At 39.2% G+C, this 26,049-nt stretch overlaps 1 protein-coding gene across 2 annotated transcripts; it reads right to left on the bottom strand.

Annotated features, from left to right (window-relative positions):
- Positions 1-5,228: 5,228 nt before the first annotated feature.
- ATG12 (autophagy related 12) lies at positions 5,229-26,018 on the bottom strand. 2 transcript variants are annotated; one of them, XM_055435513.2, is made up of 4 exons: positions 25,559-26,017; positions 15,483-15,619; positions 7,286-7,348; positions 5,229-6,369 (listed from the first exon to the last, which is right to left on the bottom strand). In XM_055435513.2, exons 1-4 carry the CDS (start codon positions 25,719-25,721, stop codon positions 6,310-6,312), a joined length of 423 nt encoding a protein of 140 aa, XP_055291488.1. In that variant the 5' UTR covers positions 25,722-26,017; the 3' UTR covers positions 5,229-6,309. The 2 variants fall into 2 exon arrangements, with proteins under 2 accessions (XP_055291488.1, XP_088695998.1); XM_088839872.1 differs by lacking the exon at positions 7,286-7,348 and having other exon boundaries at positions 25,559-26,018.
- Between the last annotated feature and the right edge of the window lie 31 nt (positions 26,019-26,049).

The raw sequence follows: 26,049 nt of genomic DNA on the forward strand, positions 1-26,049 counted from the left end.
TAGGACTGATTTCCTTTAGGACTGACTGGTTTGATCTTATTGCTTCATTCTCAAGCCTTTTCAACCAATAGATAACTTCTTAAAATCTCCAGAATATCTTTTAAGGTTCCCCACCTTTCTATTTCTATTGCTACTCCACTTGTTCAAGCCTCTACTATAATTTTGGATGGATTATTGTGCTGGCCTTTCCCACTGTGGATCCTTTATTATACACACTAACTATCCTTTAAACTCCAGACTGATTATGTCTCCTGGTCAGAAACTTTCAGTAACTATTCTCTACACACTAGGTTTGTCAGTCTGGCACTTAAAATTCTCCATGTTTTGGTTCTACAATACCTGTTTCATCTTTCATCTTTACTTTTCTCATTTACCAGATGTCTTCCAGACAGGTTGTATTAGTATGTCTTGTGGTTAGCAAATCCATTATTCTGCTTAAGCTTTTCCTTCTGCCTAGATACTCGAAAGACATTTTAATATGTCCACATCCTACCTTAAGGTCTTAGCTCACATGCTTTCCTCTCATGTCTCCTCTTGAACTAGAGCAACAATCAGTATCTTTCTTATGGTACTTACCACCTTGCAGCAGGTATCTGGAGTTACTTATGTGGATTATTTTGACAATGAGAACCTTTGGGATACACTTCACTTACATGTTCTTTTTGTATCCTCTCCTCTGTGCCTAGCACACAGTGCTTTGAGTATGCATGAATGGTGACTTCAGTAAAAGCATACCGGTAATTGATTAGAGTAATTCAACTGTTGCTTCTTCTTTAAGGATCCTTGTGACTGTACATTCAAATGCAGTAGACTTGTTTCTTTGCAGGCTTTTAATTTTTTTGCAAAGAACACCCATATTCTTCCACAAAGAACTGCAGATTGTAATGGTAGTATCCCTCATGCCCCCACCCCCCCACCCCAAGTGACTGCCAGTACAGGCTCTATGAGCATAAGCAGAATACCTAGATTCAGAGGTGGTAGTTCTACTGCACTATGCATGGCCCAGGGCAATGAACATCGTGTTTAAGAAAGATTTAAGATCATTTGAGAAAGACATTGATGTGTGGTAGATACCCAGAGAAAGGAGCTAGAATTATTAGAGGTTTACAATATTGACCTATCTATCCATTCAAGACATATTTAAAAGCATGTACTATACACCAGGTACTGCTTGTAAGACTTAAGACTGCCTTCAGAAGGCTTATGTTCTATGTTCACGGTGGTAGCTACAGCAACTAATACTACATACAGTATACATGGAGAAATGGACACATGGTACTATATTCAACACACAATGGAGAAAACTTAAGCAGGGGAAAGAAGACAGAGAGTGGGGAGGAGGTGTCACTTTAGAGGGAGCTCAGGGCAACACTTCCTTGATGAAGTGATAACTGAGCAGGAACTGAAGGATGCTAGTGAGAAATGTGGTTGTCTGGGGAAGTTTCCAGGTGGAGGAAATGGTAAGCAGAAAGCCTTGGGGTGGAAGCAAGCCCAGTGTGTAAATAACACAGATGAACACGGATGTGGGTGGCAAGCTGTAGAAATGGGGACTTTACATCACTTAGGACTTTTACTCGAAAATGGGAAGCCACTTGGGGATTTTGGCTACAGAGCAGATAAAGGGAAGCCAATTAGCTGGCTATTATATTTCACATGAAAGATCATGGTGGCCTTGGCTAGAGTCAGAGAAGAGATGAAAAATGGCTGAATTCTGAACATGTTTTTGGTAAAGTTGCCAAGATGTACTGATAGACTGGAAGTGGGTTGTTAGAGAGGAATTAGTAATTAGTTAAAGAATCGGAAGGAATGGATTTGCCATGATTAAATCAGAGGACTTGGGAGAATTGAGGTGTGAAAGGGGAAAAGATACGCTTCGTACATAGTACAACTGGGAAGAGACAGTTTTAAGAAGTAGGCAGGAAGGCAGTAGGGAACAGAGTTCTGTAAAGAATAGATCCAGTTCAAAATGGATAGGGTGTCATTGTAAATAACCAATGAGTTTCAGGTATATCTGCTTCATATGAGAACATATAGGAACCATGGGAGTGGATTTATAAGGATTCCTCTAACTCAAGATTCTAATCATATTCATATACATACCTGTTTTATCTTTCCTTCATCAATATCACAGAAGAAAGCAAAGGGAATTCTCTGGCGGGCCCATGGTTAGGACTTGGCCCTCTCACTGCTGAGAGCCCAGTTTCAATCCCTAGTCAGGGAACTTAGACCCCACAAGCTGAGTGGCATGACCAAAAAGGAAAAAAAAATTAGATAAATCTAGTATTTGGTATCAAGTGTCTATTATTTTAAAAAATCAATTTAAAATTTCAAGAATTATTTAAATTCATACCTGACAATCTACCGCCCAATTAGAAAGTTCCAGGAGAACACGGATGTTATGCTTTATTCCAATGTTGAGGACACAGTAGGCACTCTATAGGTGAATAAACAAGGTAAACAAATGAAAATTTATAATTTCAAGGCTTTTGATAGATTGCCAAAATGTCCCCTAAATATGCAGTACTAATTCATGTTCCATTCACCAAGAGTATGATAGGGCTTATTTCCCCCCAGTGTTGTCAATACTGGTAATTGTTTTTAACTACTGATAATACAAGAGGTGATAGCATTTCATAGTTTTTACTTGTACTTTAACTAGTGATGTCCAGTACTTTTCATGCTCCATTAGCCATCAATATTTTTATTCTTGTGAACTGCATTTTAATGTATTTTGCCCATTTTTCAATGGTCTTATCAACTGAAATGAGCTCAATTATTGGACATCAAAACTGTTGTTACATTTTTATCTTCTGCCATAAAAAATTAAAAACAAATTTCTTTACTTATTGCTTTAAATCATTTTGCAAACCACACTTAATTTCATAAACTCAATATATGATGAATTACTGATTATGTGTAAGGCAATGTACTAAACATTACATCAGTTCAGTTCAGTTGCTCAGTCATGTATGACTCTTTGCAACCCCATGAATCACAGCACACCAGGCCTCCCTGTCCATCACCAACTCCCGGAGTTCACTCAAACCCACCTCCATCGAGTTGGTGATGCCATCCAGCCACCTCATTCTCTGTTGTCCCCTTCTCCTCCTGCCCCCAATCCCTCCCAGCATCAGAGTCTTTTCCAGTGAGTCAACTCTTTGCATGAGATGGCCAAAGTATTGGAGCTTCAGCTTTAGCACCAGTCCTTCCAATGAACACCCAAGACTGATCTCCTTTAGAATGAACTAAGTATTACATAGTAGGCACCAAATAAAAGCCCCCCAAACATGCCATTTTTAGGGATATTACAATGATGAAAGGGTGTTCACCATGCTTATAAGGTAGCAAGTGCAGTAACTGCTGTAAGCGTGGAAGTTCGCTGTGTTTTTATGAGATTATCTCTTCCTTCTGAGACTCAGGTAATTGTTAACACAGAAAATAACTTATGCAGAGGTAAGATTTGAAGCGGCTGAAGTGCAGGAAACAGAAAACAATGCATATTCAGGGAACAGTGAATAATCTAGTGTAGGGTGAACAATTTTGAAGGCAAAGAGTTATTTGTGAAACTAAACCTGCTGTACTGTTTTCTGAATACTTTCCTTCCATTATGTGGTCTGTAGCTGAATTCCCTTATGCCTTACTAAGGCATATTGCACTAAGTATATCATAATCCTTGGAAAATGAAGCAGAAGCTGCACAAAAGGTGGTTTTCATTATTATACCCCTGAACACTGCACTTTTCCAGTGTGGGTTACTCACAACTAAACTGATTGTGTAATCTAAAGCAAGTGTAATCTAATGCTACCTGATCTAGGCTGGGTCTGCACTTCTCTGAGCTTTCTAATCTTATCAGAATAGATAATATTAAAGGTCCCTTCAGGGTTAAAACTACCCCCACCCCCCGGCAAATATCCAAAAAACTAGTTATTCCAGAAACTATTCCATCTTATTTTGATTCCAGATAGACATTCTTAAGCTTACCTTATACCCTAAGTATGGAGAACTCATGTGAAGTCCTTGACATAGGCAGCTTCAAAGATAAAGCAGAGTATTATAACATTGTGTATTGTGTGTGTGCTCAGTTGTTCAGTTGTGTTCGAATCTGTGCGACTCCCACTGTAGCCCAGTAGGCTCCATGGTCCATGGGATTCTCCAGGCAAGAATACTGGAGTGAGTTGTCATTCCCCTCTACAGGGGATCTTCCTGAACCAGGGAACAAACCCGAGTCTCAGCATCTCCTGCACTGGCGCGATTCTTTACCACTGCACACCTGGGAAGCCCCATATTCTAACATTACATACACTGTAATCTCTACAGTAAGATAAAGCATGACATTACTGACACTGATTTCCTCATAAATATGGAAAATTTTAAATATAACCTGAGGGTTCACGTCCCCCCCAACACCCCAAGCTCATGTCAATCAAGAGTTCAAACATCTGCAAAAATATTTTTGCGAATTGCATTCTAGGTTCTAGTAAGCAAATAACTTAGGGGATCTAAGCTTCTAAGTGTTGCAAATATAGTTTGAAAAACTTGTAAAGCCCTATTTTTAAAGGTTGTGAGGGAAGAAAACAAAGTATACATATTTAGCTAACCTCAGATTTAATAAATTAATCAATTATTCAGATCAAAAAAGAATAAGTTGATGACACAATTCAAACTCAAGTAGTTTTGACTGTTAAGTAAACAGTCTATCATTTTGAAACCGTAGCAGCAAACCTAATATACACACAGGTTAAACACATTCTTGCTGTTAAATATAAATGCATATAGATAAATATATTTACATCCTTCAGTAAACTGTAAGAGCACAAAACTAGACACAGATCTTCACCATATTCAACTTATTTGATCTGAAAATACTATACTTTCCAACTTTCAACACATATACTGATTTCTTAACTCACCTTACAAAATAAATTTACACAATTCAACCTATATTATTTCAGGGCTAAATACTAGTTGCATTATTAAACAGGGACATCATTATAAGGGGGCTTAGAAATTTGTTCTCAAGTAGAAAATGAGAACTGAACATGATTTCATCACCTTAAACTGAACTGTTCCTTGGCATTCTCTAATGATAATGTATGGCAGATCATTAACCATAAAGTACATTCTGGGACTAAAAGGACATAAGTGTAGCTCAAAATTTCTTTGACAAAATCATATCATTCTCATTACCTTTGAAAACAAACACTTAGATTTCTTGTACACACCTTAGATCCTGTTTCAACATTCCATTCAATTTATTAGAATGTTTTATAAAAATGCTGCATCACAAATATAATACAGAATGAAGAAAAAAGTTAAATCTTATTAAAGTAATTATCAGTTTAATAGCATCAGTTAAAAAAAAAATAGTACTTTTACTCATGGCACAAAATCTAGCTATTTTCCAATTATCTTCTGAGCATTTTCAAGTTGGAAAATACATTATAAAAAACTGAAAGAGGCTGCCAAGCTTACTCACTAACTGTTTTTGACACTACAGGAATAAAAGAGAGATTAATACCACAGTTATAACCACTGGGACTCAAGAATCATTAAATGATAGAATTGAAAGAGTTCAATGACTCATTTGTCTAGAATTTGTAAAATTACTTCTGTTTCACAATAAAACAAACCAAAACCATGACTCTTCTCTAAAGCAGTTTTCCAGTGTGTCAACATGTGTGCTTTCTTGGCTAGATGTTTGCTAGAAATTAGCAGGAATAGCTATTATCTTCTGGTAAAGATGTAGAACCAAGCTGCTTAACTCTTTCTGGATGCTGGGTTGCCCTCTACTGACTGACTAAGGTAAGAAAGCCCGCAGGTCAATGCATATCTGTTTCACAAGAGAACACTGCTGACAGAAATGTAAATGAGAAAAGGCCTATCACTGCCACAAACAAATTGAACTCCCCTGAATATGCGCCCAAAGAATCTTCTAGTAAACTGACTTTTAGAGTGGGGGGGGGGAATCAGCAGAGTGATAATTCTTCAAGGAAACAATTTCAGTTGTTTTGAGAAGTAGTACAAAAGCAGCTTTATATCATCTTAGTCTCCTTTTCAATACCTTGAAGATACCTCTGAAGGAATAACTGTAGTAATGGGTATATACTAATGTCAATCTTTTATGACGATTTGTGTATTAATACAAATCACACTTTTGTAAGTCCATCTACTCTGTGGATATTTTAAAGAATAAACATGGGTCATAGTAGATACATGCTGAACAGATTACATCCACAAGTCTCTTGCCACAAGATGAAAAGTTTTCAAAGCAGCTTCCTTTTAAGTTAGGAAGATCTTTTCCTCTGTAGTTCATCCCCAAGCTTGAGATTTGCAGTAATGCAGGACCAGTTTACCATCACTGCCAAAACACTACAGAAAGAAAAAAAAAGGCAATTAAAAAACTCAACTTTTGTTATCTTTAGATGAAACTAAGAATTGTTATGTGTATCATAAATATCCCTGTACATGTATCTATAAAGGCTATTTCCTTCAACCCATACAAGCTGCTATTGGACAAATACTAGTAATCACAAATGTTACAGATGCTAAATAAAATCATTCTTACACAGTCTCCTTTTCAGTTTCTTGGAGGGAGATCTGGATTACTGATTATAAACGTGGAGGATACTCCCTGTAGGTAAACACGGAGACCTCACTTTCTGGTCCTATCTCAGTCATCTTCTATTTGTGTTATTCATTCCTTAATTCTTCAATCACTGTGTCACTTATTGAGACACAACTATGTTCAAGGTGTTAAGAGACACAACAAAGTGATCTCTTTTTTTTGATAGACAATTATGAACTTGTTGCTGTTCAGTTGCTAAGTTGTGTCCGACTCTTTTGCCACCCCCTGGACTGTAGCCCACCAGGCTCCTCTGTCCGTGGGATTTTCCAGGCAAGAATACTGGAGTGGGCTGCTATTCCCTTCTCTTGCTGCTGCTGCTGCTGCTAAGTCACTTCAGTCGTGTCTGACTCTGTGTGACCCCATAGATGGCAGCCCATCAGGCTCCCCCGTCCCTGGGATTCTCCAGGCAAGAACACTGGAGTGGGTTGCCATTTCCTTCTCCAATGTGTGAAAGTGAAGTCGCTCAGTCATGTCCGACCCTTACCGACCACAGGGACTGCAGCCTACCAGGCTCCCCCATCCATGGGATTTTCTAGGCAAGAGTACTGGAGTGGCTTGCCATTGCCTTCTCCGTCCCTTCTCTTAAATGATGTGAATTAATGATCACACTATACACAGATGAGCATATTCCATGAAGAAAATAAAGCAGGAATGTTTTACCTCATAGAGGGTCCCAACTTCCTGGTCTGGGGAGGGGGCAAAGGACTGATTCACGTAAATAAACTGCAAGAAAGAAGAACATTTATGGTGATTCACTTTTAAAGGTATTCACATTAATCTGCAATTTTCTGGTTCCCAGTGTCCCTAAACTCCTTCTAATTCTCATAAATTAGTAATTAATAAGTTCTTCCGGAACAGTATTTTTTTCCCTTGGAGGAGTAACAGAATTTTTGTTTCCAGCTTTTTATAACTAAGACACTTTTGTTTTCACCAATAGCTTTTAAAGACTTTTTCAAGAAATTAATTAGTAAAATATACCAATATTCTCATTTATTCATAATTAAAGAGAAAGTTTCTCTTAATAAAGTTTTACACACACAGCCCCAAATCAAAACATCTAATCGTGTGCTGCATGCTCAGTTGTGTCCGATTCTTTGGGGCCCCATAGACTGTAGCCTGCTAGGTTCCCCCGCCCATGCAATTTTTTCAGACAAGAATACTAGAGTGAGTTGCCATTTTCTACTCGAAAGGATCTTCCCGACCCAGGGCTCGAACCTGCGTATTTTGTATCTCCTGCACCGGCAGGCGGATTCTTAACCGTTGCATCACCTAAAGTCACTTGAGGCCAAATGACACAAAAAAAAAGGTAACAAAATTGAAACCTAATATGCTTACAATCTTGTTGTTCCTTAAAGGACTCATTGTTAAATGTTTCAGTCTAGTCTGTTTCTACTAAAACATTTTAGTACTTAAAAAAATTCCTTAAGATACTGAAGCAAAAGATCATAGTGTCTAAGTGACTTTGCATAGTTTCCTTTTTAGAAAACAAAACACTGAAGGTTAACACAATTTTCCTTTGTCTATATTAAATTCTAAGACTAAAATTTCTTGGGTTTCACATATGAGCATATTCTATGCAGAAATATGAAAGAAATATGCTCATAGTATACAGCTTTAGAGAAAATTTGTGGTTTCAGTTTGTTTTATTGGGAAACAGAAATAATTTTACAAATTCTATACAAATGAGTCATCTAACTCTTTTCAATCCTATCATTTAATGATAGCTTGAGTCCCAGTGGTTATTACTATGGTATTAATCTTTTAGTTCTTAAATATATATATATACACACACACACACAAATAGTTGGTTACTAGATACTATTTGGGATACCACCTAGAACAAGAATAAACATCACGTACATTTCTCCTTCAGACAATACAGATAACAGTACTTCTTAAGTAAGGAAGAGAGGGCTTCCTGGGTAGCAAAGAATCTGCCTGCCATGAGACCCTGGCTTGATTCCTGGGTCAGGAATTCCCTGGAGAAGGGACAGGCTACCCACTCCATTATTCTTGGGCTTCCCTGAAGGCTCAAATGGTAAAGAATCCAAGCGCAATGGGTTTGACCTCTGGGTTGGAAATATCCCCTGGAGGAGGGCATGGCAACCCACTCCAGTGTTCTTGCCTGGAGAATCCCCATGGACACAGGAAACCGGCGGGCTACAGTCCTGGCAAAGAGTCAGACTCGACTAAGCAACTAAGTACAAGTAAGAGGAGGGGTTCTACTGAGATCCAGGTTTGAATTCTGGCTCTAAATCCAAATTCAAATTGTGTGCTTGTGTGTAAATATGGAAAATAATAGGACCTATACTTCTTGAAGCTGCTGGGAACAATAAAATGAGGGCGTACACATCAAGTATAAGTGCTTGGTAGATGTATTCAATAGACTATTAGTTACACTTATTTAACTATTTAATTCATTCTTAAATATAAATTCACTATTAAGGCTGAAAAAGATTCTAACATAATTTCAGAAATTAGTGTGCATTTTAACATGAATTTCCTATGATAGAGACATAATAATTTGTGTTTAGTTCCCGACAGTTCAACTATGAGTGAACACAGATTTTATTACTTTTTGGCACACTTTAAATTATGAAAAGCACTCTGGATGACAGTTTAGTTTATTTCAGTAGACAAACCCTGAGTGTCTATTATGTGCTAGGAAATGCACAAGGTGTGGAACAAAAATGAGGGTTAACGTGATTCCTACCTTCAATAAGCAAACATACTCAGATAAGAATATACTTGGGAAAGATGCATCTGAGAAGGTGTGTAGCACAAAGACGTCGCATTAGTTTAGCCCAGCCGCTTGGTTAGGAAGGACTTTCTGGAAGAAAAAAGTTGAGGACCAAATTTGGACTTAACTAGGCGAAGAGAGTAATAATTAGGACTCTGTAGGCAAAAGCAACAAAAGATGCTGTGAGTGTCGAAGGGACAATACAGCAGATATAGTAGAGAACTGTAAGAACCTATGTAACTCTGTAGCAGGAGTTAGCAACTGAAAGTGACTTTAATATAAAAAGCAATTAAGCTAGTTTATATGGGGGATACATGGAGGTAAAAATTTCAAAATGCAATCTTTAGCTAAATGCTAGAGTGTGGGAGGATAAAATTTTAAAGACTAATGATTTGTTTTTAAGTCACCAGCATTTATATAGATGTCTCTTTAGTCGTTTTGGTTGTTACAACGTCTCGATTAGATTATGTAGGAAGGGTTCATGGGAACAGCACACTCTTGAGTTCTTGCACACTGCTAATAGTTGCTGCCTTAAAAGCCAGTTTTGCATTAATACTATATAAAATCCATTATCTGAACACTTTCTTTATCTCTGCTAGCCAAATTTGGAGGTAACCTAACACCCTAAGCCATGACATGGCCCTCTCCCCCAGATGTCCAAAGGATTTTTCTATTTCGCGTCCAGTAATCTTCCTAGAGTGAGTCCTGGTGATGGCTGCACTGGACTGGTAGTCTCAGGATCTTGGTAGGCTTTTTCAGTATGAAGTTTCACATCTGTTTAGAAGAAAGAGCTCTTGAATTAGAGTTCTCAGCATCTGTCCTGTCCCTCTGCTCTGGTTTTCGTCTTCAGGGACTCCTGCTCTCTGTTTCCTGTGTTCACAGTCTTTCCTGTCTTCTCATTCTCTTCTTCACTGTGGCACACAGAACCCTCTAGCTGAGGTGCGCTAGCTCAGTAGTTCCATCACACAGGCCTAGCTGCTCCACGGCATGTGGGACCCTAGGTCCCCAACCAGGGATCTAACCCAGGTTCCCGGCATTGCAAGGCAGATTCTTAACTGTTGGACCACCTGGGAAGCCCCTCAAATTCTTTCAACATTTCATTCCACCTCTCCCCAAGACACATCCCAGAGCCTGAGCAACCAAACACTCCAGGCTAAAGTTCTTTTTTTACGTTAAAACAATTTTAATACAATTCTTAAGGATTACTTTCTATTTATAGTTATTACAAAATACAGGCTTATGTTCCCCGTGTTGCACAATACATCCTTCATCCTATCTTGCATCCAACAGTCTTACATCCCACTTCCCCAGCCCTATACTGTACCCTACTCCCACCACCGGAAACCATTAATTTGTTCTCTGTATCTGTTAAGTCTGCTTTTTGTTTGTTATATTCACTGGTTTTTTTTATTTTTTGGTTTCCATGAATAGGTGATATCATACAGTTATTTGTCTTTCTCTGACTTATTTCACTTAGCATAATGCCCTTCAAGTCCATCCATGTTGCTGCAAACAGCAAATTTTCTTTCTTTTCAATGGCTCAGTAGCGAAGAGTCAGACACGACTGAGCGACTTCACTTTCACTTCTCACTTTCATGCATTGGAGAAGGAAACAGCAACCCACTTCAGTATTTTTGCCTGGAGAATCCCAGAGACGGGAGTCTGGTGGGCTGCCGTCTATGGGGTCACACAGAGTTGGACATGACTGACATGACTTAGCAGCAGCAGCAGCATTCCATCCAGTTATTTGTAAAGCTTCCTCAGACAGTTTTGCCTTCTTTTTCTTCGGGATGGTTTTGTTTGCTGCCTCCTATACAACATTATGGGCTTCCCTGGTGGCTCAGAGGTTAAAGCGTCTGCCTCCAATGCGGGAGACCCGGGTTCGATCCCTGGGTCGGGAAGATCCCCTGGAGAAGGAAACGGTAACCCACTCCAGTATTCTTGCCTGGAGAATCCCATGGACGGAGAAGCCTGGTAGGCTACAGTCCACGGGGTCGCAAAGAGTCGGACACGACTGTGCGACGGAACGGAACGGATACAACATTATGGACCTCTGTCCATAGTTCTTCAGGCACTGTTTACTAGATCTAATCCCCTGAATCTATTCATCACTTCCACTGTATATTCACAGGGGATTTAAGTCATACCTGGCTGGCCTACTGGTTTTCCCTGCTTTCTTTAGGTTAAGCCTGAATTTTGCTAGGAGGTGATCATCTGAGCTACAGTCACTTCAGGTCTTCTTTTTGTTTACTGTATACACCTTTTCCATCTTTAGCAAGGACTGATGCTGAAGCTCCAATACTTTGGCCACCTGATGTGAATAGCTGACTCATCAGGCCCTGATGCTGGTAAAGAATGAAAGCAGAAGAAGAGCATAACAGAGGGATGAGATGGTTGGACGGCATCACTGATGCAATGGACATGAACTTGGGAAAACTCAGGGAGGTGGTGAGGGACAGAGAGGCCTGGCGTGCTGCAGTCCATGGGGTTGTGAAGAGTCTGACACACCTTGGCGACTGAACAAGGATTCCACTGTGCTGTGTGTGGACACATCTTCTATCGACTTAGCTACTGACAGGCTGCTTGCATATCCTGGCAGCACATCTGCTGATATGACACAGATCCTGTAGTTGTTGGGAATTTCCACCAGCTTGAATCTTAGGGTTCACGAGGATACTGTCATCTGAGTCTTAAGCATACTGACTATGGGGATTCGGTTTTACTTTCTAGTTGACTGTTTTAGTGGGAATTCATGCCTTCTGACACTACTGCTATCTTCCCAGAATCCCCAGCATTACGTTTTCTTTTGACATTTATTTTGCTAAAATAATGAAGGGTCTAGATGGTGACTGCAGCCATGAAAAAGACATCTGCTCCTTTGAAGAAATGCTATGACAAACCTAGACAGCATATTAAAAAACCAAGACATCACTTTGCCAACAAAGGTCCATATAGTCAAAGCTACAGTTTTTCCAGTAGTCATGAATAGATGTGAGAGTTGGACCATAAAGAAGGCTGGAAGCCTAAGGATTTGATGGTTTCAAACTGTGGTGTTGGAGAAGATGCTTGAGAGTCTCTTGGACTGCAAGGAGATTCAACCAGTCAATCCTAAAGGAAATCAACCCTGAATATTCACTGAAATGACTGATGCTGAAGGTGAAGCTCCAATATTTTGGCCACTTGATGTGAACAGCTGACTTACTAGAAAAGATCCTGAAGCTGGGAAAGACTGAGGGCAGCAAAAGGGGGTGACAGAGGATGAGATGGTTGGATGGTGTCACTGACTCAGTGGACATGAGTCTGAACAAACTCCAAGAGATAGTGAGGGACAGGGAAGCTGGTGTCCTGCAGTCCATGGGGTCGCAAAGAGACAAGAGCAACTGAACAACGACAGCAGCAGCTCCATGAAGCTAGAAGACGTTAGTTCTAGTTTAATCTAGAAAAGTGATAAAAAGATGACTTTTATGCTTTCTATTGCTTAACAGGGAAGAGATAGTCATATTCACTATAGAAGCTTAAAATTGGACCATATGAAATTGCTGGGGTTTTTTTTGTTCAAAACGATTCATGGATGAAAATTTTACATGGTTCAACCAAATACATGTTGACATCAACCAAGTCCTTTCAGATTACTGAATACAGGCAATATAAACTGTCAAAATTCTAACATTAACATAGAACAAAAGCACTGTTTCGTCTTTTCTTCTATCTACAAATTTCTAAAAGTAATGACTTAATTACTTTGTTCTCCTCTAGTTATCTGTCTCTCCAACTCTTCATGCTCTACCCTTCAGTGTATGTCCTTATCCCCCTAACAAGTCCATTTAGACTTGGCCTCTAGGCACGGTCCTCTGTTCCTCAGGTTTTAGCTATCGTATGCAAGTGGATGACACTATAATCTTCTTGCCCATCTCTGAAATTTAATCAAATTATTTAAGGCACTCTTTAGAAAACATGATTTTCTCATTCTAAGTGATCACAAATGGAGATGTTCACCTGTAAAACTCAAAAATCTCCAACACTTTCCCCTTGCAACTTTCTTTGGAGGAATCCCCGGCTTTATGCTATCCTTATCTCAAGTAACTTGTAGTGATTAACCTATCTTGCACTTAAGTTTTGTACTCATGACATGACACATCTGTGAAAACCAATTACCACCAAAATCTTAGATCAGAGTAGTTTCTTCTTCATTGACAAAAAGAGATAAAGTCCAACGAACCTCAGTTAATAATCACTTCATTCATTTTACCAGTTCTCACTCCTGTATTCACAGCAACTATATCCCTTCCCAATCCGTATACATAATTGTATTAAAAAAATTGTTAATGATTCTTCAATTACCTATCCACTTATACATTATGTGTTAACACGGACCAAGATTGTGATCTGAAGGTAAAGGCATTTTATATATTAATACATGTGACAAAAAGTCAAATCCATGTAGACATTTAAGTTTCTGTGGTCAAATACCAAGTTCAAAACCAGTGGCATTTAAAATTTTAATCCTAACAATCTGGCATGAAATGCTTAACATGTACCACAGTATGAAATGAATACAGCTGACCCTTAGAAACAAGGGGGTTGGGATGCCAACCCTCTGAGCAACTGTTGGTTGTGTAGTGGTACCCTATGTATTTGAAAAAAATCCACATACACGTGGATTTCTGCAGTTCAAACTTATGTTGTTCAAGGGCCATGCATAAGCAGATTTCTGCAGTTCAAACTCATGAAGAAAGAATTGTACCTCTCTGAGTTCTTCCACAGCACATGGCAAACATATACTGCTTACCTTGAGAAGAATGGGAAGGATGCAATATTGATACCAGAACAAAGAAAACTCCAAAACTTTCTGTACCAATATTCTAGGATGGATATTTCTGCATGGGCATTCAGTGACTTTCTGAGGAAAACCAATACAGTAGGCTAAAAAAATTCATTTCATTTCAGGGCTCACCAGAGCATCCTTCAATAAAGCATAGAAATTCCACTAACAAATAAAAGGACATCACTGAAGTAACATATGTGGCTCCATATATATTTCTATACAGAAGTTATTTATTGTCACCCAGGAAGTATAGTTCCCCCTCTGAATCCATGGGCTCTGAATGCTCCTTCAGATTCACCCAATCGTGATGAAAAAAAAAACATTTGGAGAGAAAAATTCCAGAAAGTTCCAAAAAGCAAAACTTTAATTTGTTGGGTACTGGCAACTATTTACATAGTATAAGGTATCATAAGGGATCTAAAAGTGATTTAAAGTATATGGGATTGTACTAGTTTGCAATTCCTTAAAAAACTGGAAATAGAACTGCCATATGACCCAGCAATCGCACTCCTGGGCATATACACTGAGGAAACCAGAATTGAAAGAGACACATGTACTCCAATGTTCATTGCAGCACTGTTTATAATAGCCAGGATATGGAAGCAACCTAGATGTCCATCTGCAGACGAATGGATAAGAAAGCTTTGGTACATATACACAATGGAGTATTACTCAGCCATTAAAAAGAATGCATCTGAATCAGTTCTAATGAGGTGGATGAAATTGGAGCCTATTATACAGAGTGAAGTAAGCCAGAAAGAAAAACACCAATACAGTATACTAATGCATATATATCGAATTTAGAAAGATGATAATGATAACCCTGTATGTGAGACAGTAAAAGAGACACAGATGTATAGAACAGTCTTTTGGACTCTGTGGGAGAGGGCGAGGGTGGGATGATTTGGGAGAATGGCATTGAAACATGTATATTATCATATGTGAAACAAATTGCCAGTCCAAGTTCGATGCATGATACAGGATGCTCAGGGCTGGTGTACTGGGATGAACCAGAGGGATGGGATGGGAGGGAGGTGGGTTCAAGATGAGGAACACATGTACACCTGGGGCAGATTCATGTCAATGTATGGCAAAACCAATACAATAATGTAAAGTAAAATAAATAAATAAATAAAAAGTATATGGGAGAATATGTACAGATTATATGCAAATATGCCATTTTATATAAGGAATCTAAGATGGTCCTGGAATCAATCCCACTCCCCCAAATACTGAGAGAGATGAATGCTCTGTGAATTTCTGTAGGGAAATGACCACCATCGGTTTCATACCAACTGTTCTGAAGCCACAAGTTTAAGGAACTTTTTGATGAAGTCAATGAGTCCTTGGATGGTTCGGGTTCGCTCTACAGCCCATTTCTTTGTTTTCATTATAGGAGTGTCTCCCACAGCCTTTAGCAGAATGTCAACTGTAAAGGAAAAGGGAAAAACAAAATAGTTGACCCTGGTCAAAACAGGAGCTCAGGCCATCAACGTCCATACAGTCAAAAATCCATCTATAACTCATGCATCCACAGATTCAACCTACAATGGATTATCTATTATTCTGGTAGGTATTTACTGAAAACAGTCCATGTATAAGTAGACTTGTTGCTCAGTTGCCAAGTCGTCTGACTCTTTACAAGTCCATGGACCCACTAGACTCCTCTGTCCATGGGATTTCCAGGCAAGGATACTAGAGTGGGTTGCCATTTCCTCAACCAGAGATCTTTTCGACCCAGGGATCGAACCAGCATGTCCTGCATCAGCAGGCAGATTCTTTACCACTTAGCCACATGTGAAGATGTAAGTAGACCTGCTTAGTTCAAGCTCATGTTGTTCAATGGTCAACTATACTGACAAGTACACTGACACACCTAAAGAGAATGTGATATAAAAGGCTTTAGAAAGCTTAAATCTTCACTCAATATACAGTTTATGTATTCATGATCCTGGAGGGATGCCTGAGATTAAAAACATAAGATATGAAAAGATTCATTTAGAAGAACTTCACTTGCATTGACACATTTATTTTTAATTAAAAAAGGTAAATCTGAATTTCCAACAAAGATATTTAGAGGGGACTGGTTAAATAAAAGATATTATACTCTATGACAGAAGTTATATACTATAGTAAAGATAAAGAACACACACTCCGAGCTCCCTGAGTTCACAATCTTGGCTCTGCCACTTGCCAGGTATGTATACATGTACCTAGGCAAGCCCTTTAATCTCTCCATACTACAGTTTCTCCAGTTGTAAAAGGAGGATAATAGCAGAAACCTGGTAAGACTGTTATAAAGATTAAGTGATTATGTATAGAGTGTTTACATAGAGCAGTATCATATAACTCACTCATTAAACCATAAGGTAGTTAAGCTGCCATTAAAGATAAGTATTATAAAAGCATATTTCATAGTATGAAAAAGTTACCAAAAAGTATTACATATAAAACAGCGTAATTACATATAAAACTGCATATGATTTCAATTTCATTAAAACCATCACAGAGACATATTCATGTAAGTGCAGAATATGCTCCAAAATAGTATTTCCTAGTAGGAGTATTATAGGGGATGACTACTTGATTTTACTTGTGCTTTTTGTAATTACCAAGTTTTCTACAATAAACTGTTTAATGAAGGAAAACAATACAAATTATTAAAAAGAAAATATATCAACTAGGGCCAAAAAGGTTTCAGAGAAATCAAATGTTTCAGTAATTCAAAATACAAAGATGCAAATAGAAAGACTATGAATTTATCTCCATAAGTTACTTCACTTAACAAAAAAACTGGAAGTTTTTTTAACAATGAGGCCGAAGAATGGATTACTTCTGACAAAACAGTGGAAATCACTGCTGCCAAACAGAAAAAAGAAAAGAAATAAGGATAGTTTAAGAGACTTCTGGGACAACATTAAAAGTGTAATATTCAAATCATACCCTAGAAGGGGAAGAGAGAGAGAGAGAGATAGAGCCTGAGAAAATATCTGAAGAGGTAATAGCTGAAAATTTCCCTAAACTAGGGAAGCAAACAGTCACCAAAGTTTAGGAAGTGAAGAAAGCTCCATACAGGATTACTTCACAAAGAAATATACAACAACACATTGTAATAAAAATGACGAAAATTGAAGATAAACAGAAAATACTTGTATGTATAAAACATACAAGGGAACTTCCATAAGGCTACTAGCTGATTTTTTTAACAAAAGCTCTTCAGGTCAGAAGGGAGTGGCATGATATACCTAAAGTGAGATAAAGAAAAACTTAAAACCAAGAACACACCACCCAGCAAGGCTCTCATTCAGATTTGATGAGGAAATAAAAAACTTTAAAGATTAAAAAAAAAAGCTGGAAGAACTCAGTACCACCAGTGTTACAATAAATGCTAAAGAATCTTTTATAGGTGGAAAAGAAAAGGCCACAACTAGAAATAAGAAAATTATGACACAGAAAAGCTCACTGGTAAAGGCAAACATGCAATAAAGGCAGGAAATCATTTGTACACAAAGCTAGCAGGGAAGTTTAAAGACAAAAGTGGTAAAATCATCTGTATCCATAATAGGCAGTTTAAAGGATACATAAAACAAATCAGATGTAAAACACAATATCAAAACAGTAACTATGAAAAGAGGAAAGTATAACTGCAAAGTATCTAAAGTGCATTTAAAATGAAGAGATCAGCAACTTAAAACAAGTACCTATACATATAGGCTCTTACATAAACACCTCAAGGTAACTGCAAAACAGAAATCTATTAACAGACATTCATACAAAAAAGAAAGAGGAATCCAAACTTAACACTAAAGATACTCTTCAAATCACAGGAGAATGAAAGAAGGCGAACAAAAAGACCTACAAAGATGAACCCAAAATAATCAACAAAATGGCAATCAGTTCAGTTGCTCAGTCGTGTCCAACTCTTTGAGACCCCATGAATCACAGCACGCCAGGCCTCCCTGTCCATCACCAACTCCTGGAGTTCACTCAAACTCATGTCCATCAAGTCGGTGATGCCATCCAGCCATCTCACTCTCTGTCGTCCCCTTCTCCTCTCACCCCAAGTCCCTCCCAGCATCAGAGTCTTTTCTAGTGAGTCAACTCTTCACATGAGGTAGCCAAAGTATTGGAGTTTCAGCTTTAGCATCAGTCCTTCCAATGAACACCCAGGATTGATCTCCTTTAGGATGGACTGGTTGGATCTCCTTGCAGTCCAAGGGACTCTCAAGAGTGTTCTCCAACACCACAGTTCAAAAGCATCAATTCTTCGGCGCTCAGCTTTCTTCACAGTCCAATTCTCATATCCATACATGACCACTGGAAAAACCATAGCCTTGACTAGACGGACCTTTGCTGGCAAAGTAATAGCTCTGCTTTTTAATATGTTGTCTAGGTTGGTCATAACTTTCCCTCCAAGGAGTAAGGGTCTTTTAATTTCATGGCAATAGGAACATAGATATCAATAATTACTTTAAGAGAAAACAGACTAAATGCTCCAACTAAAAAAGACTTGCTAAATGGATACAAAAACAAAATCTGTATAGTTGCCAGGGACACCCTTCAGATCTAAACATACATATAGATAGAAAGTGTGGGCAATGGAAAAAGGTATTCCACACAAATGAAAATTAAATGAAAGCCACAGTTGCAACAGTTATATCAGACAATATACACTTTAAATAAAGACTGTTATGAGACAAAGACACTACATAATAATGAAAAGATCACTCCAAGAAGATATAACAATTGTAAATATATATGCACCCTACAGAAACTCCTCAACATATAAGGCAAATGTTAACAGATATAAAAGGAGTAAATAACAGTAACACAACAATAGTTGGGGACTTTTAACACCCCACTTACATTAAGGGACAGTTTATCCGGACAGAAAAATCAATAAGGAAATATAGGTCTTAAATGACACATTAGACTAGATTGACTCAACTGATGTTTATAGAGTTCCATCCAAAAGCAGAAGAATACACGTTCATCTCAAATGCACGGGGAACATTCTTTAGGATAGATCACAGCCTGTGCCACAAAGCCAGCTTTGGTAAACTGAAGAAAACTGAATTCATATCAAGCATCTTTTCTGACCACAACAATACAAGGCTAGAAATCAACTACTGGAAAAAAACTGCAAAAAACACAAACACATGGAAGCTAAACAATCAATGCATCACTGAGGAAATAAAAAATACCTAGAGACAAATGAAAATGAACGATGATCCAAAACCTATGAAACACAGCAAAAGCAGTTCAAAAAGGAAAGTTGACAGTGACACAGATTTACTTTGGGAACAAGAAAAATCTCAAACAGCCTTACCTTATATCTAAAGCAACTGGAAAAAGAACAACAAAATCCAAAGTTAGCAGGAGGAAAGAAAAAATAAAGATCAGAGCAGAAGTCAATGAAATAAAGACAAAGATCACGTAAACTAAAAGCTGGTTCTTTGAGAAGATAAACAAACTTGATAAACCTTTAGTCAGACGCATCAAGAAATAAAGGAAGAGGGCCCAAATCAATAAAATCGGAAATGAAAAAGAAGTTACAATAGGCACCACAGAAATACAAAGGATCATAAGAGACTACTCTGAGCAACTATATGCCAATAAAACGGCCAATTGAGAAGAAATGGACAAATTTTAAGAAAGATACAATCTTCCAAGACTGAACCAGGAAGAAACAGAAAATATGAACAGATCAATTACCAGTACTAAAACTAAATCAGGAATTCGAAAACTGCCAATAAACTAAAGTCCAGGACCAGATGGCTTCACAGGTGAATTCTATCAAATATTTACAAGATTTAATGCTTATTCTTCTGAAACTATTCCCAAATATTGCAGGGCAAAGAACACTTACTAACTCGTTCTACGAGGTCACCCTGTTGGAAAACCAGAAAAAGGTATCACAAAAAAAGAAAATTACAGGCCAGTATCAATGATGAACACAGCTGCAAAAATCCTCAACAAAATACTAGCAAATTGATTCCAACAATACATTTAAAGGACCATACACCATGATCAAGTGGGTTTTATCCCAGGGGTATGAAGGCAATGGCAAGCCACTCCAGTACTCTTGCCTAGAAAATCCCATGGACGGAAGATCCTGGTAGGCTGCAGTCCATGGGGTCGCTACAAGTCAGACATGACTGAGCGACTTCACTTTTACTTTTCACTTTCACACATTGGAGAAGGAAACGGCAACCCACTCCAGTGTTCTTGCCTGGAGAATCCCAGGGATGGGGGAGCCTGGTGGGCTGCCGTCTCTGGGGTCGCACAGAGTCGGACACGACTGAAGTGACTTAGCAGCAGCAGCAGCATGATGACTTTTCAACATCTGCAAATCAATCTAATAAAGCTCATCAATGAATTCCCTTAAGTTGCTGGATACAAAATTAGTGTACGGTAATCTGCTGCCTTTCCACAGTAACAACAAAATATCAGAGAAATTAGGGAAACAATCTCACTTACCATCGCATGAAAAACAATCAAATAGCTAGGAATTAACCTAAATAAGGAGGCAAAAACCTTGTATTCCAAAAACTGTAAGACACTGATGAAAGAAACCGAAGACAACACAAACGAATGATAACAATATACTGTGTTCTTGGACTGGATGAATCAGTATAGTTAAAATGACTACACCACCCAAGGCAATCTACAGATTCAATCTAATTCCTATCAAATTACCAATGGCATTTTTCACAGAACTGAAATAAGTATTTTAACAACCTTGAGAAAGAACAGAGCTGGAAGAATCATACTCCTTGCCTTTAAACTACACTACAATGCTACAGTCACCAAAACAATACAGTACTGACACAAAAACAGACACACAGGTCAATAAATCAGGACAGAGAGCCCAGAAGCGAAACCACACACTATGGTCAAGTAATCTCCTACAAAGGAGACAAGAATATACAGTGAAGAAAAGACAGTTTCTTCAGTAAGTGCGGCTGGGAAAACTGGACAGCTACATGTAAAAGAATGAAATCAGAACATCCACTACCACCACATACACAAGTAAACTCAAAATATATTAAAGACCTAAAATATAAGACTGGATAGTATAAAATTCCTAGGGGAAAACACAGGCAGAACACTCTGACATAAAATGCAACATTTTTCTGAATCTGTCTCTTTTAGTACTGGCAATAACAGCAAATGTAACCAAACAGGACCTAATTAAAAGTTACAAGCTTTGGCACAGTGAAAGAGACCATCAACAAAACAAAAAGACAACCCATGGACTGGGAGAAAATATCCACAAATAATGTAATAGACAAGGGATTAATTTCCAAAATATACAAAGAGCTCTTACAACTTAGTATCAAAAAAAAAAAAACACCAAACAACCCAATTAGAAAATGGGCAGAAGCCCTAAACAGATATTTCTCCAAAGAAGACACAGATGGTCAAAAGGCATTTGAAAAGATGCTCAATACTGCTAATTATTAGAGAAATGCAAATCAAAGCTACCATGAAGTCACATCAGTCAGAATGGCCATCATTAAGAAGTCTACAAGTAATAAATCCTGGAAAGGGTGTGGAGAAAAAGGAGCCCTCTTACATTGTTGGTGGGAATGTAATTAACAGACATTATGGAGACCAGTATGGAGGTTCCTTAAAAAACTAAAACTAGAGTTACCATAAAACCCTGCAATCCCACTCCTGGGCATCTATCTGGAGAAAACCATAACACACCCAAGTGTTCATAGCAGCACTATTAAAATAGCCACCATATGGAAGAAACCTAAGTATTCATCAACAGATAAATGGGAAAAAAGATGGGACTCAGCGAAAAAACAGAACAAAAGAATGCCACCTGCAGCAACATGGATGGATCTAGAAATCATATTAATTCAGACAGAGAAAGATATTTATATGATAAAACTTACCTGTGGAATCTAAAAAAATGATACAAATGAACTTATTTACAAAATAAATACAGAGTCACAAACATAAAAAACAAATTTATAGTTACCAAAAGGGAGAGGTGAAAAAGGAAATGGCTACCCACTCCAGTGTTCTTGCCTGGAGAATCCCAGGGACAGAGGAGCCTGGTGGGCTGCCGTCTATGGGGTTGCACAGAGTTGGAAAAGACTGAAGCGACTTAGCAGCAGCAGCAGCAAAGGGGAGAGGAATATATTAGGAGTTTGGGATTAATATATACTACTAGATATAAAACAGGTAAACAGGACTTGCTTTATAGCATAGGGAACTATACTCAATTATCTTCTGATAATGTACAATGGAAAAGAACATGACAAAGAATCTACACATATATGTATAGCTGAATTGGGGCTTCCGGTGGCGCAGAAGTAAAGAATCCACATGGCAATGCAGGAGACAAGAGACTTGGGTTCGATCCGTGGGTCAGGAATATCTGGAGTAGGAAATAGCAACCCACTTCAGTATTCTCACCTGGAAAATCCCACAGACAGAGGAGTCTGGTGGCCTACAGTCTGTAGGGTTACAGAGTTGGACATGATTGAGCAATACACACACATGTAACTGAATCACTTTGCTGGACACTTGAAACTAATACAACACTGTAAATTAACTATGCACATGCTTGCTAGGTTGATTCAGTCATAGCTGACTCTGCAACCCTACACACTGTAGCCCTGCAGCCTCCTCTGTCTATGGGATTCTCCAGGCAAGAGTACTGGAATGGCTTGCCAAACCCTCCTCCAGGGGATCTTCCTGACCCAGGGATCAAACCCAAGTCTCTTTAAGTCTCCTGCATTGGCAGGCAGGTTCTTTAACCAGAGCAACACCTGAGAAGCCCAAATTAACTATGAAGGGAAGTCACTCAGTCGTGTCTGACTCTTTGTGACCCCATGGACTGCAGACTACCAGGCTTCTCCGTCCGTGGGATTCTCCAGGCAAGAGTACTGGAGTGGGTTGCCATTTCCTTCTCCAGGAGATCGTCCCAACCCAGGGATCGAACCCGGGTCTCCTGCATTGCAGGCAGATGCTTTACCATCTGAACCATCAGGGAAGCTCAAAAAATTAACTATACTTCCATTTTAAAAAAAATTAAAAATTAAATCAAAAGAAAGACTGAAAGCAGAAGTGTTCTGCTGCCCCCTAAAGTCAACTCTATTCTATTACGTCCTTCTTGTCCCATTCCTTGGTATTAAAAATTGGGTCACTATGAGGTTACTGAGATTAATTTATTCAAGTTTATTCCTGAAATGAAGCCATCTGGAACCCATAATGCACAGCTTATCTTTCTACTAAAGTTTATCTTCCTTCTTCCACTTGGTAATTCTAGTCTCAGTTATCCAAGGAAAAAAGATGAACTGGGAGATAACTAATGGGATTTTGGTTAACTGATCTTCCACACCGCCTGGTCCCTGTTCCCTAAACTCCCTGGGGCTATCAATCAGTCAACTGCAACTGCATTCCAAGAATGTGAAGCAGAAAATAGTGAGCTGCATTACTGAAGAAGGCAAGGGCAAGAAACTAAAGGAAAAATATTTATAATTAAATCTATACATTAAAAAAAATTATAAAAGATAATTTGCTTGTAGTTCTCAACCATAGCTACACATAAGATTCAACTGGGAGAACATTTACAAGAATACAGATGCCTACATCAATTAAATCAGAATCTTCTGGAAGTAGGGCCTTGGCACTGGTACTTCAAAAGCTCCCTCAGATGATCCTAAAGGGCCTCAAGAACTAACAACCTGGGTCTGCTTCAGTAAGCTGTAGATTAAACCAAATGTGGAATATATGAAATATTTAAGCTTTTTTCTATCAAAAAAGGATAACAATTTCAGGGTAGAAATTCAATAGCTAGAAAGTAAGTGTGACATCAGAGAAGCTAACTCAAATATTCACAGGAGCCAGAAGATGAAAATTCGATTTTTAAAGCATGGTTAAAAAATCATAAATTGAGCAGACCCAAGAAAACAGACCATATCTAGGTTGTGAACAGTTAATTTTTAGCCACAGTTCTCACAGCGATCTCCAGGGTCAAGTACGTAGTAAACCGTTGACTGAGACTGCTAGATATTAAGACAAACCCTTTCAAAGTCTCTTTCGGCTTACAGTAAATTGGAAGGGAAAACAAGGGAATATCGCTACTATATATAAAACAGATAAGGAATAGGAACCTACTGTATAGCACAAGGCGTGCTACTCAATACTCTGTAATCACTAACGTGGGAAATGAATCTTAAAGAGTGGATATATGTATAACTGATTCACTTCACTGTACAGCTGAAACTAACACAACGACTCCAAAAAAGTAAGAGGATCTGTAAAACTCAAGGGATTCATCTGAAGGACGATTTTAGTGGTTATCTACAGAAATAATTACAGGGTTTTTGTTCCTCTACTGCTACATCAGCTGGAAATGACAGAAAAGACTTCGCTCAAATGTAGAGTCAGTCTGACTTAAAAGAGGAACAATGCTGGGACAGACAATTACACTCCACAGCAACAGAAAATGAAGCTGGATGAAAGGCCTAGATATCAGCAAGCACAAAATGCCATACCTCCACATTAAGACTCGGGACAGAAAGTGATTTCCTGCTTTTCTCATAGGCAACTCTACATAGAATGCTCCACTTAGGAACTTCTGCATTTTACAAAGGAATTTCTGTACTTTACAATGGCAAACTAAGTCTCAAGCAATAAAGGGTTGAGGACAGCCAGTTCAAGCCAGTTCCAAAATGGTGCTGCTTTTTTTAAGGCGATGCTAATATTTTCGGTTTTCCCTTAGCAGTGTTCAAAACCCGTTTTTTGGTCCAAGATGAGCTCACACCCACTCGGTATAAAGAAACCGGTGACCTAGTTGGAAGGTGTGGATTCTACTTAAGATCTACTACAGACTATCCTTACCACCTAGATGGTTGGATGGCATCACCGACTCAACGGACATGAGTTTGAGCAGATTCCGGGAGATGGTGAAGGTCAGGAAAGCCTGGAGTACTGCAGTCCATGGGGTCGCACAGAGTCCGAAACGACTTATCGACTGAACAACGACAATCCGTATCACTAATCAAACAATTAGATCTCGCATTAAGTACTCGGAGCTACCAAGATCCCACAGGGCTCCCACCTTCACAGAGCTCGCAGTCTGGCTATTTCAAAGGAAGATGAGAGTTCATGGTTTTAAAACCCAGCGCCACATCGCGAAGGCGACTCTAGGGATAGCTTTTCTTTCGAGGCACTCAACTCAAACGTCTTGAAAGCAGAAAAGTATACTTCCTTTCTCCTGACTGGTCAAGAACCTCGTCTGGAACCGGCCCTACCCTAAATTTTGCTTATCAGCCGCCATCCCTTTTCGAACACAACCTCAACCTCCCGCCTCTGCCCAGAGAGACAGTGCTCTGAAAATTACTTTTTTTCTTGGTGTCACCGACAGGTTCCTCTGTTCCCGGAGAGACTGCAGCCGAAGAAGGGGGCTCCGGAGTGGCTGTTTCTGGGGAGACCTCCGCAGGCACTTCAGCTTCGGGAGCAGCTGAGGGAGGGAGCTGCAGCGCAGACTCCGGCCCCTCGGCCATCTTGCTTGGAGGGCAGGTGGGGCGGAAGCGGCGGCTCAGCGCGCGCAGTGGGCGGGCCTTGCGCCAAAGAGCATCTCCGGAGAGGCGCCGGGTCAGGGGCGGGGGAGAACCCAACCCAACCCTGACTCGGAATCGCAGGTTGGTCCTCTGCGTCGAATGTGTTGTGGTCCCCAGTCCGCTGACAGAGCAACCGCTATTTCACTCTGGCAAGCTTCCGGAAAAGGCCTCCGGGCGACGGCGCCGCCAGCCGCCGAGTGCGCAGGCGCCGCTAGGCTCCGCGCCCCGGCCCTGCAGCTATTTCCGCTTCCCCCGTGCCGACCCCGCCCGA

This window comes from Moschus berezovskii, chromosome 9 (assembly GCF_049115385.1).
Source record: "Moschus berezovskii isolate FMDL1 chromosome 9, NW_MosBer_1.0, whole genome shotgun sequence".
Lineage (NCBI taxonomy): Eukaryota > Metazoa > Chordata > Mammalia > Artiodactyla > Moschidae > Moschus > Moschus berezovskii.

Bases quoted from the DNA above. Each gene is read 5' to 3' on its own strand.
- ATG12 (XM_055435513.2), bottom strand. From the start codon at position 25,721: ATGGCCGAGGGGCCGGAGTCTGCGCTGCAGCTCCCTCCCTCAGCTGCT. The intron at 15,620-25,558 runs GTAATTTTCAGA...TTTCCTTTACAG, and splicing joins CGGTGACACCAAGAAAAAAA to TTGACATTCTGCTAAAGGCT. The intron at 7,349-15,482 runs GTATGAAACCGA...TCTTTCTTGCAG, and splicing joins TTGTGGCTTCAGAACAGTTG to TTTATTTACGTGAATCAGTC.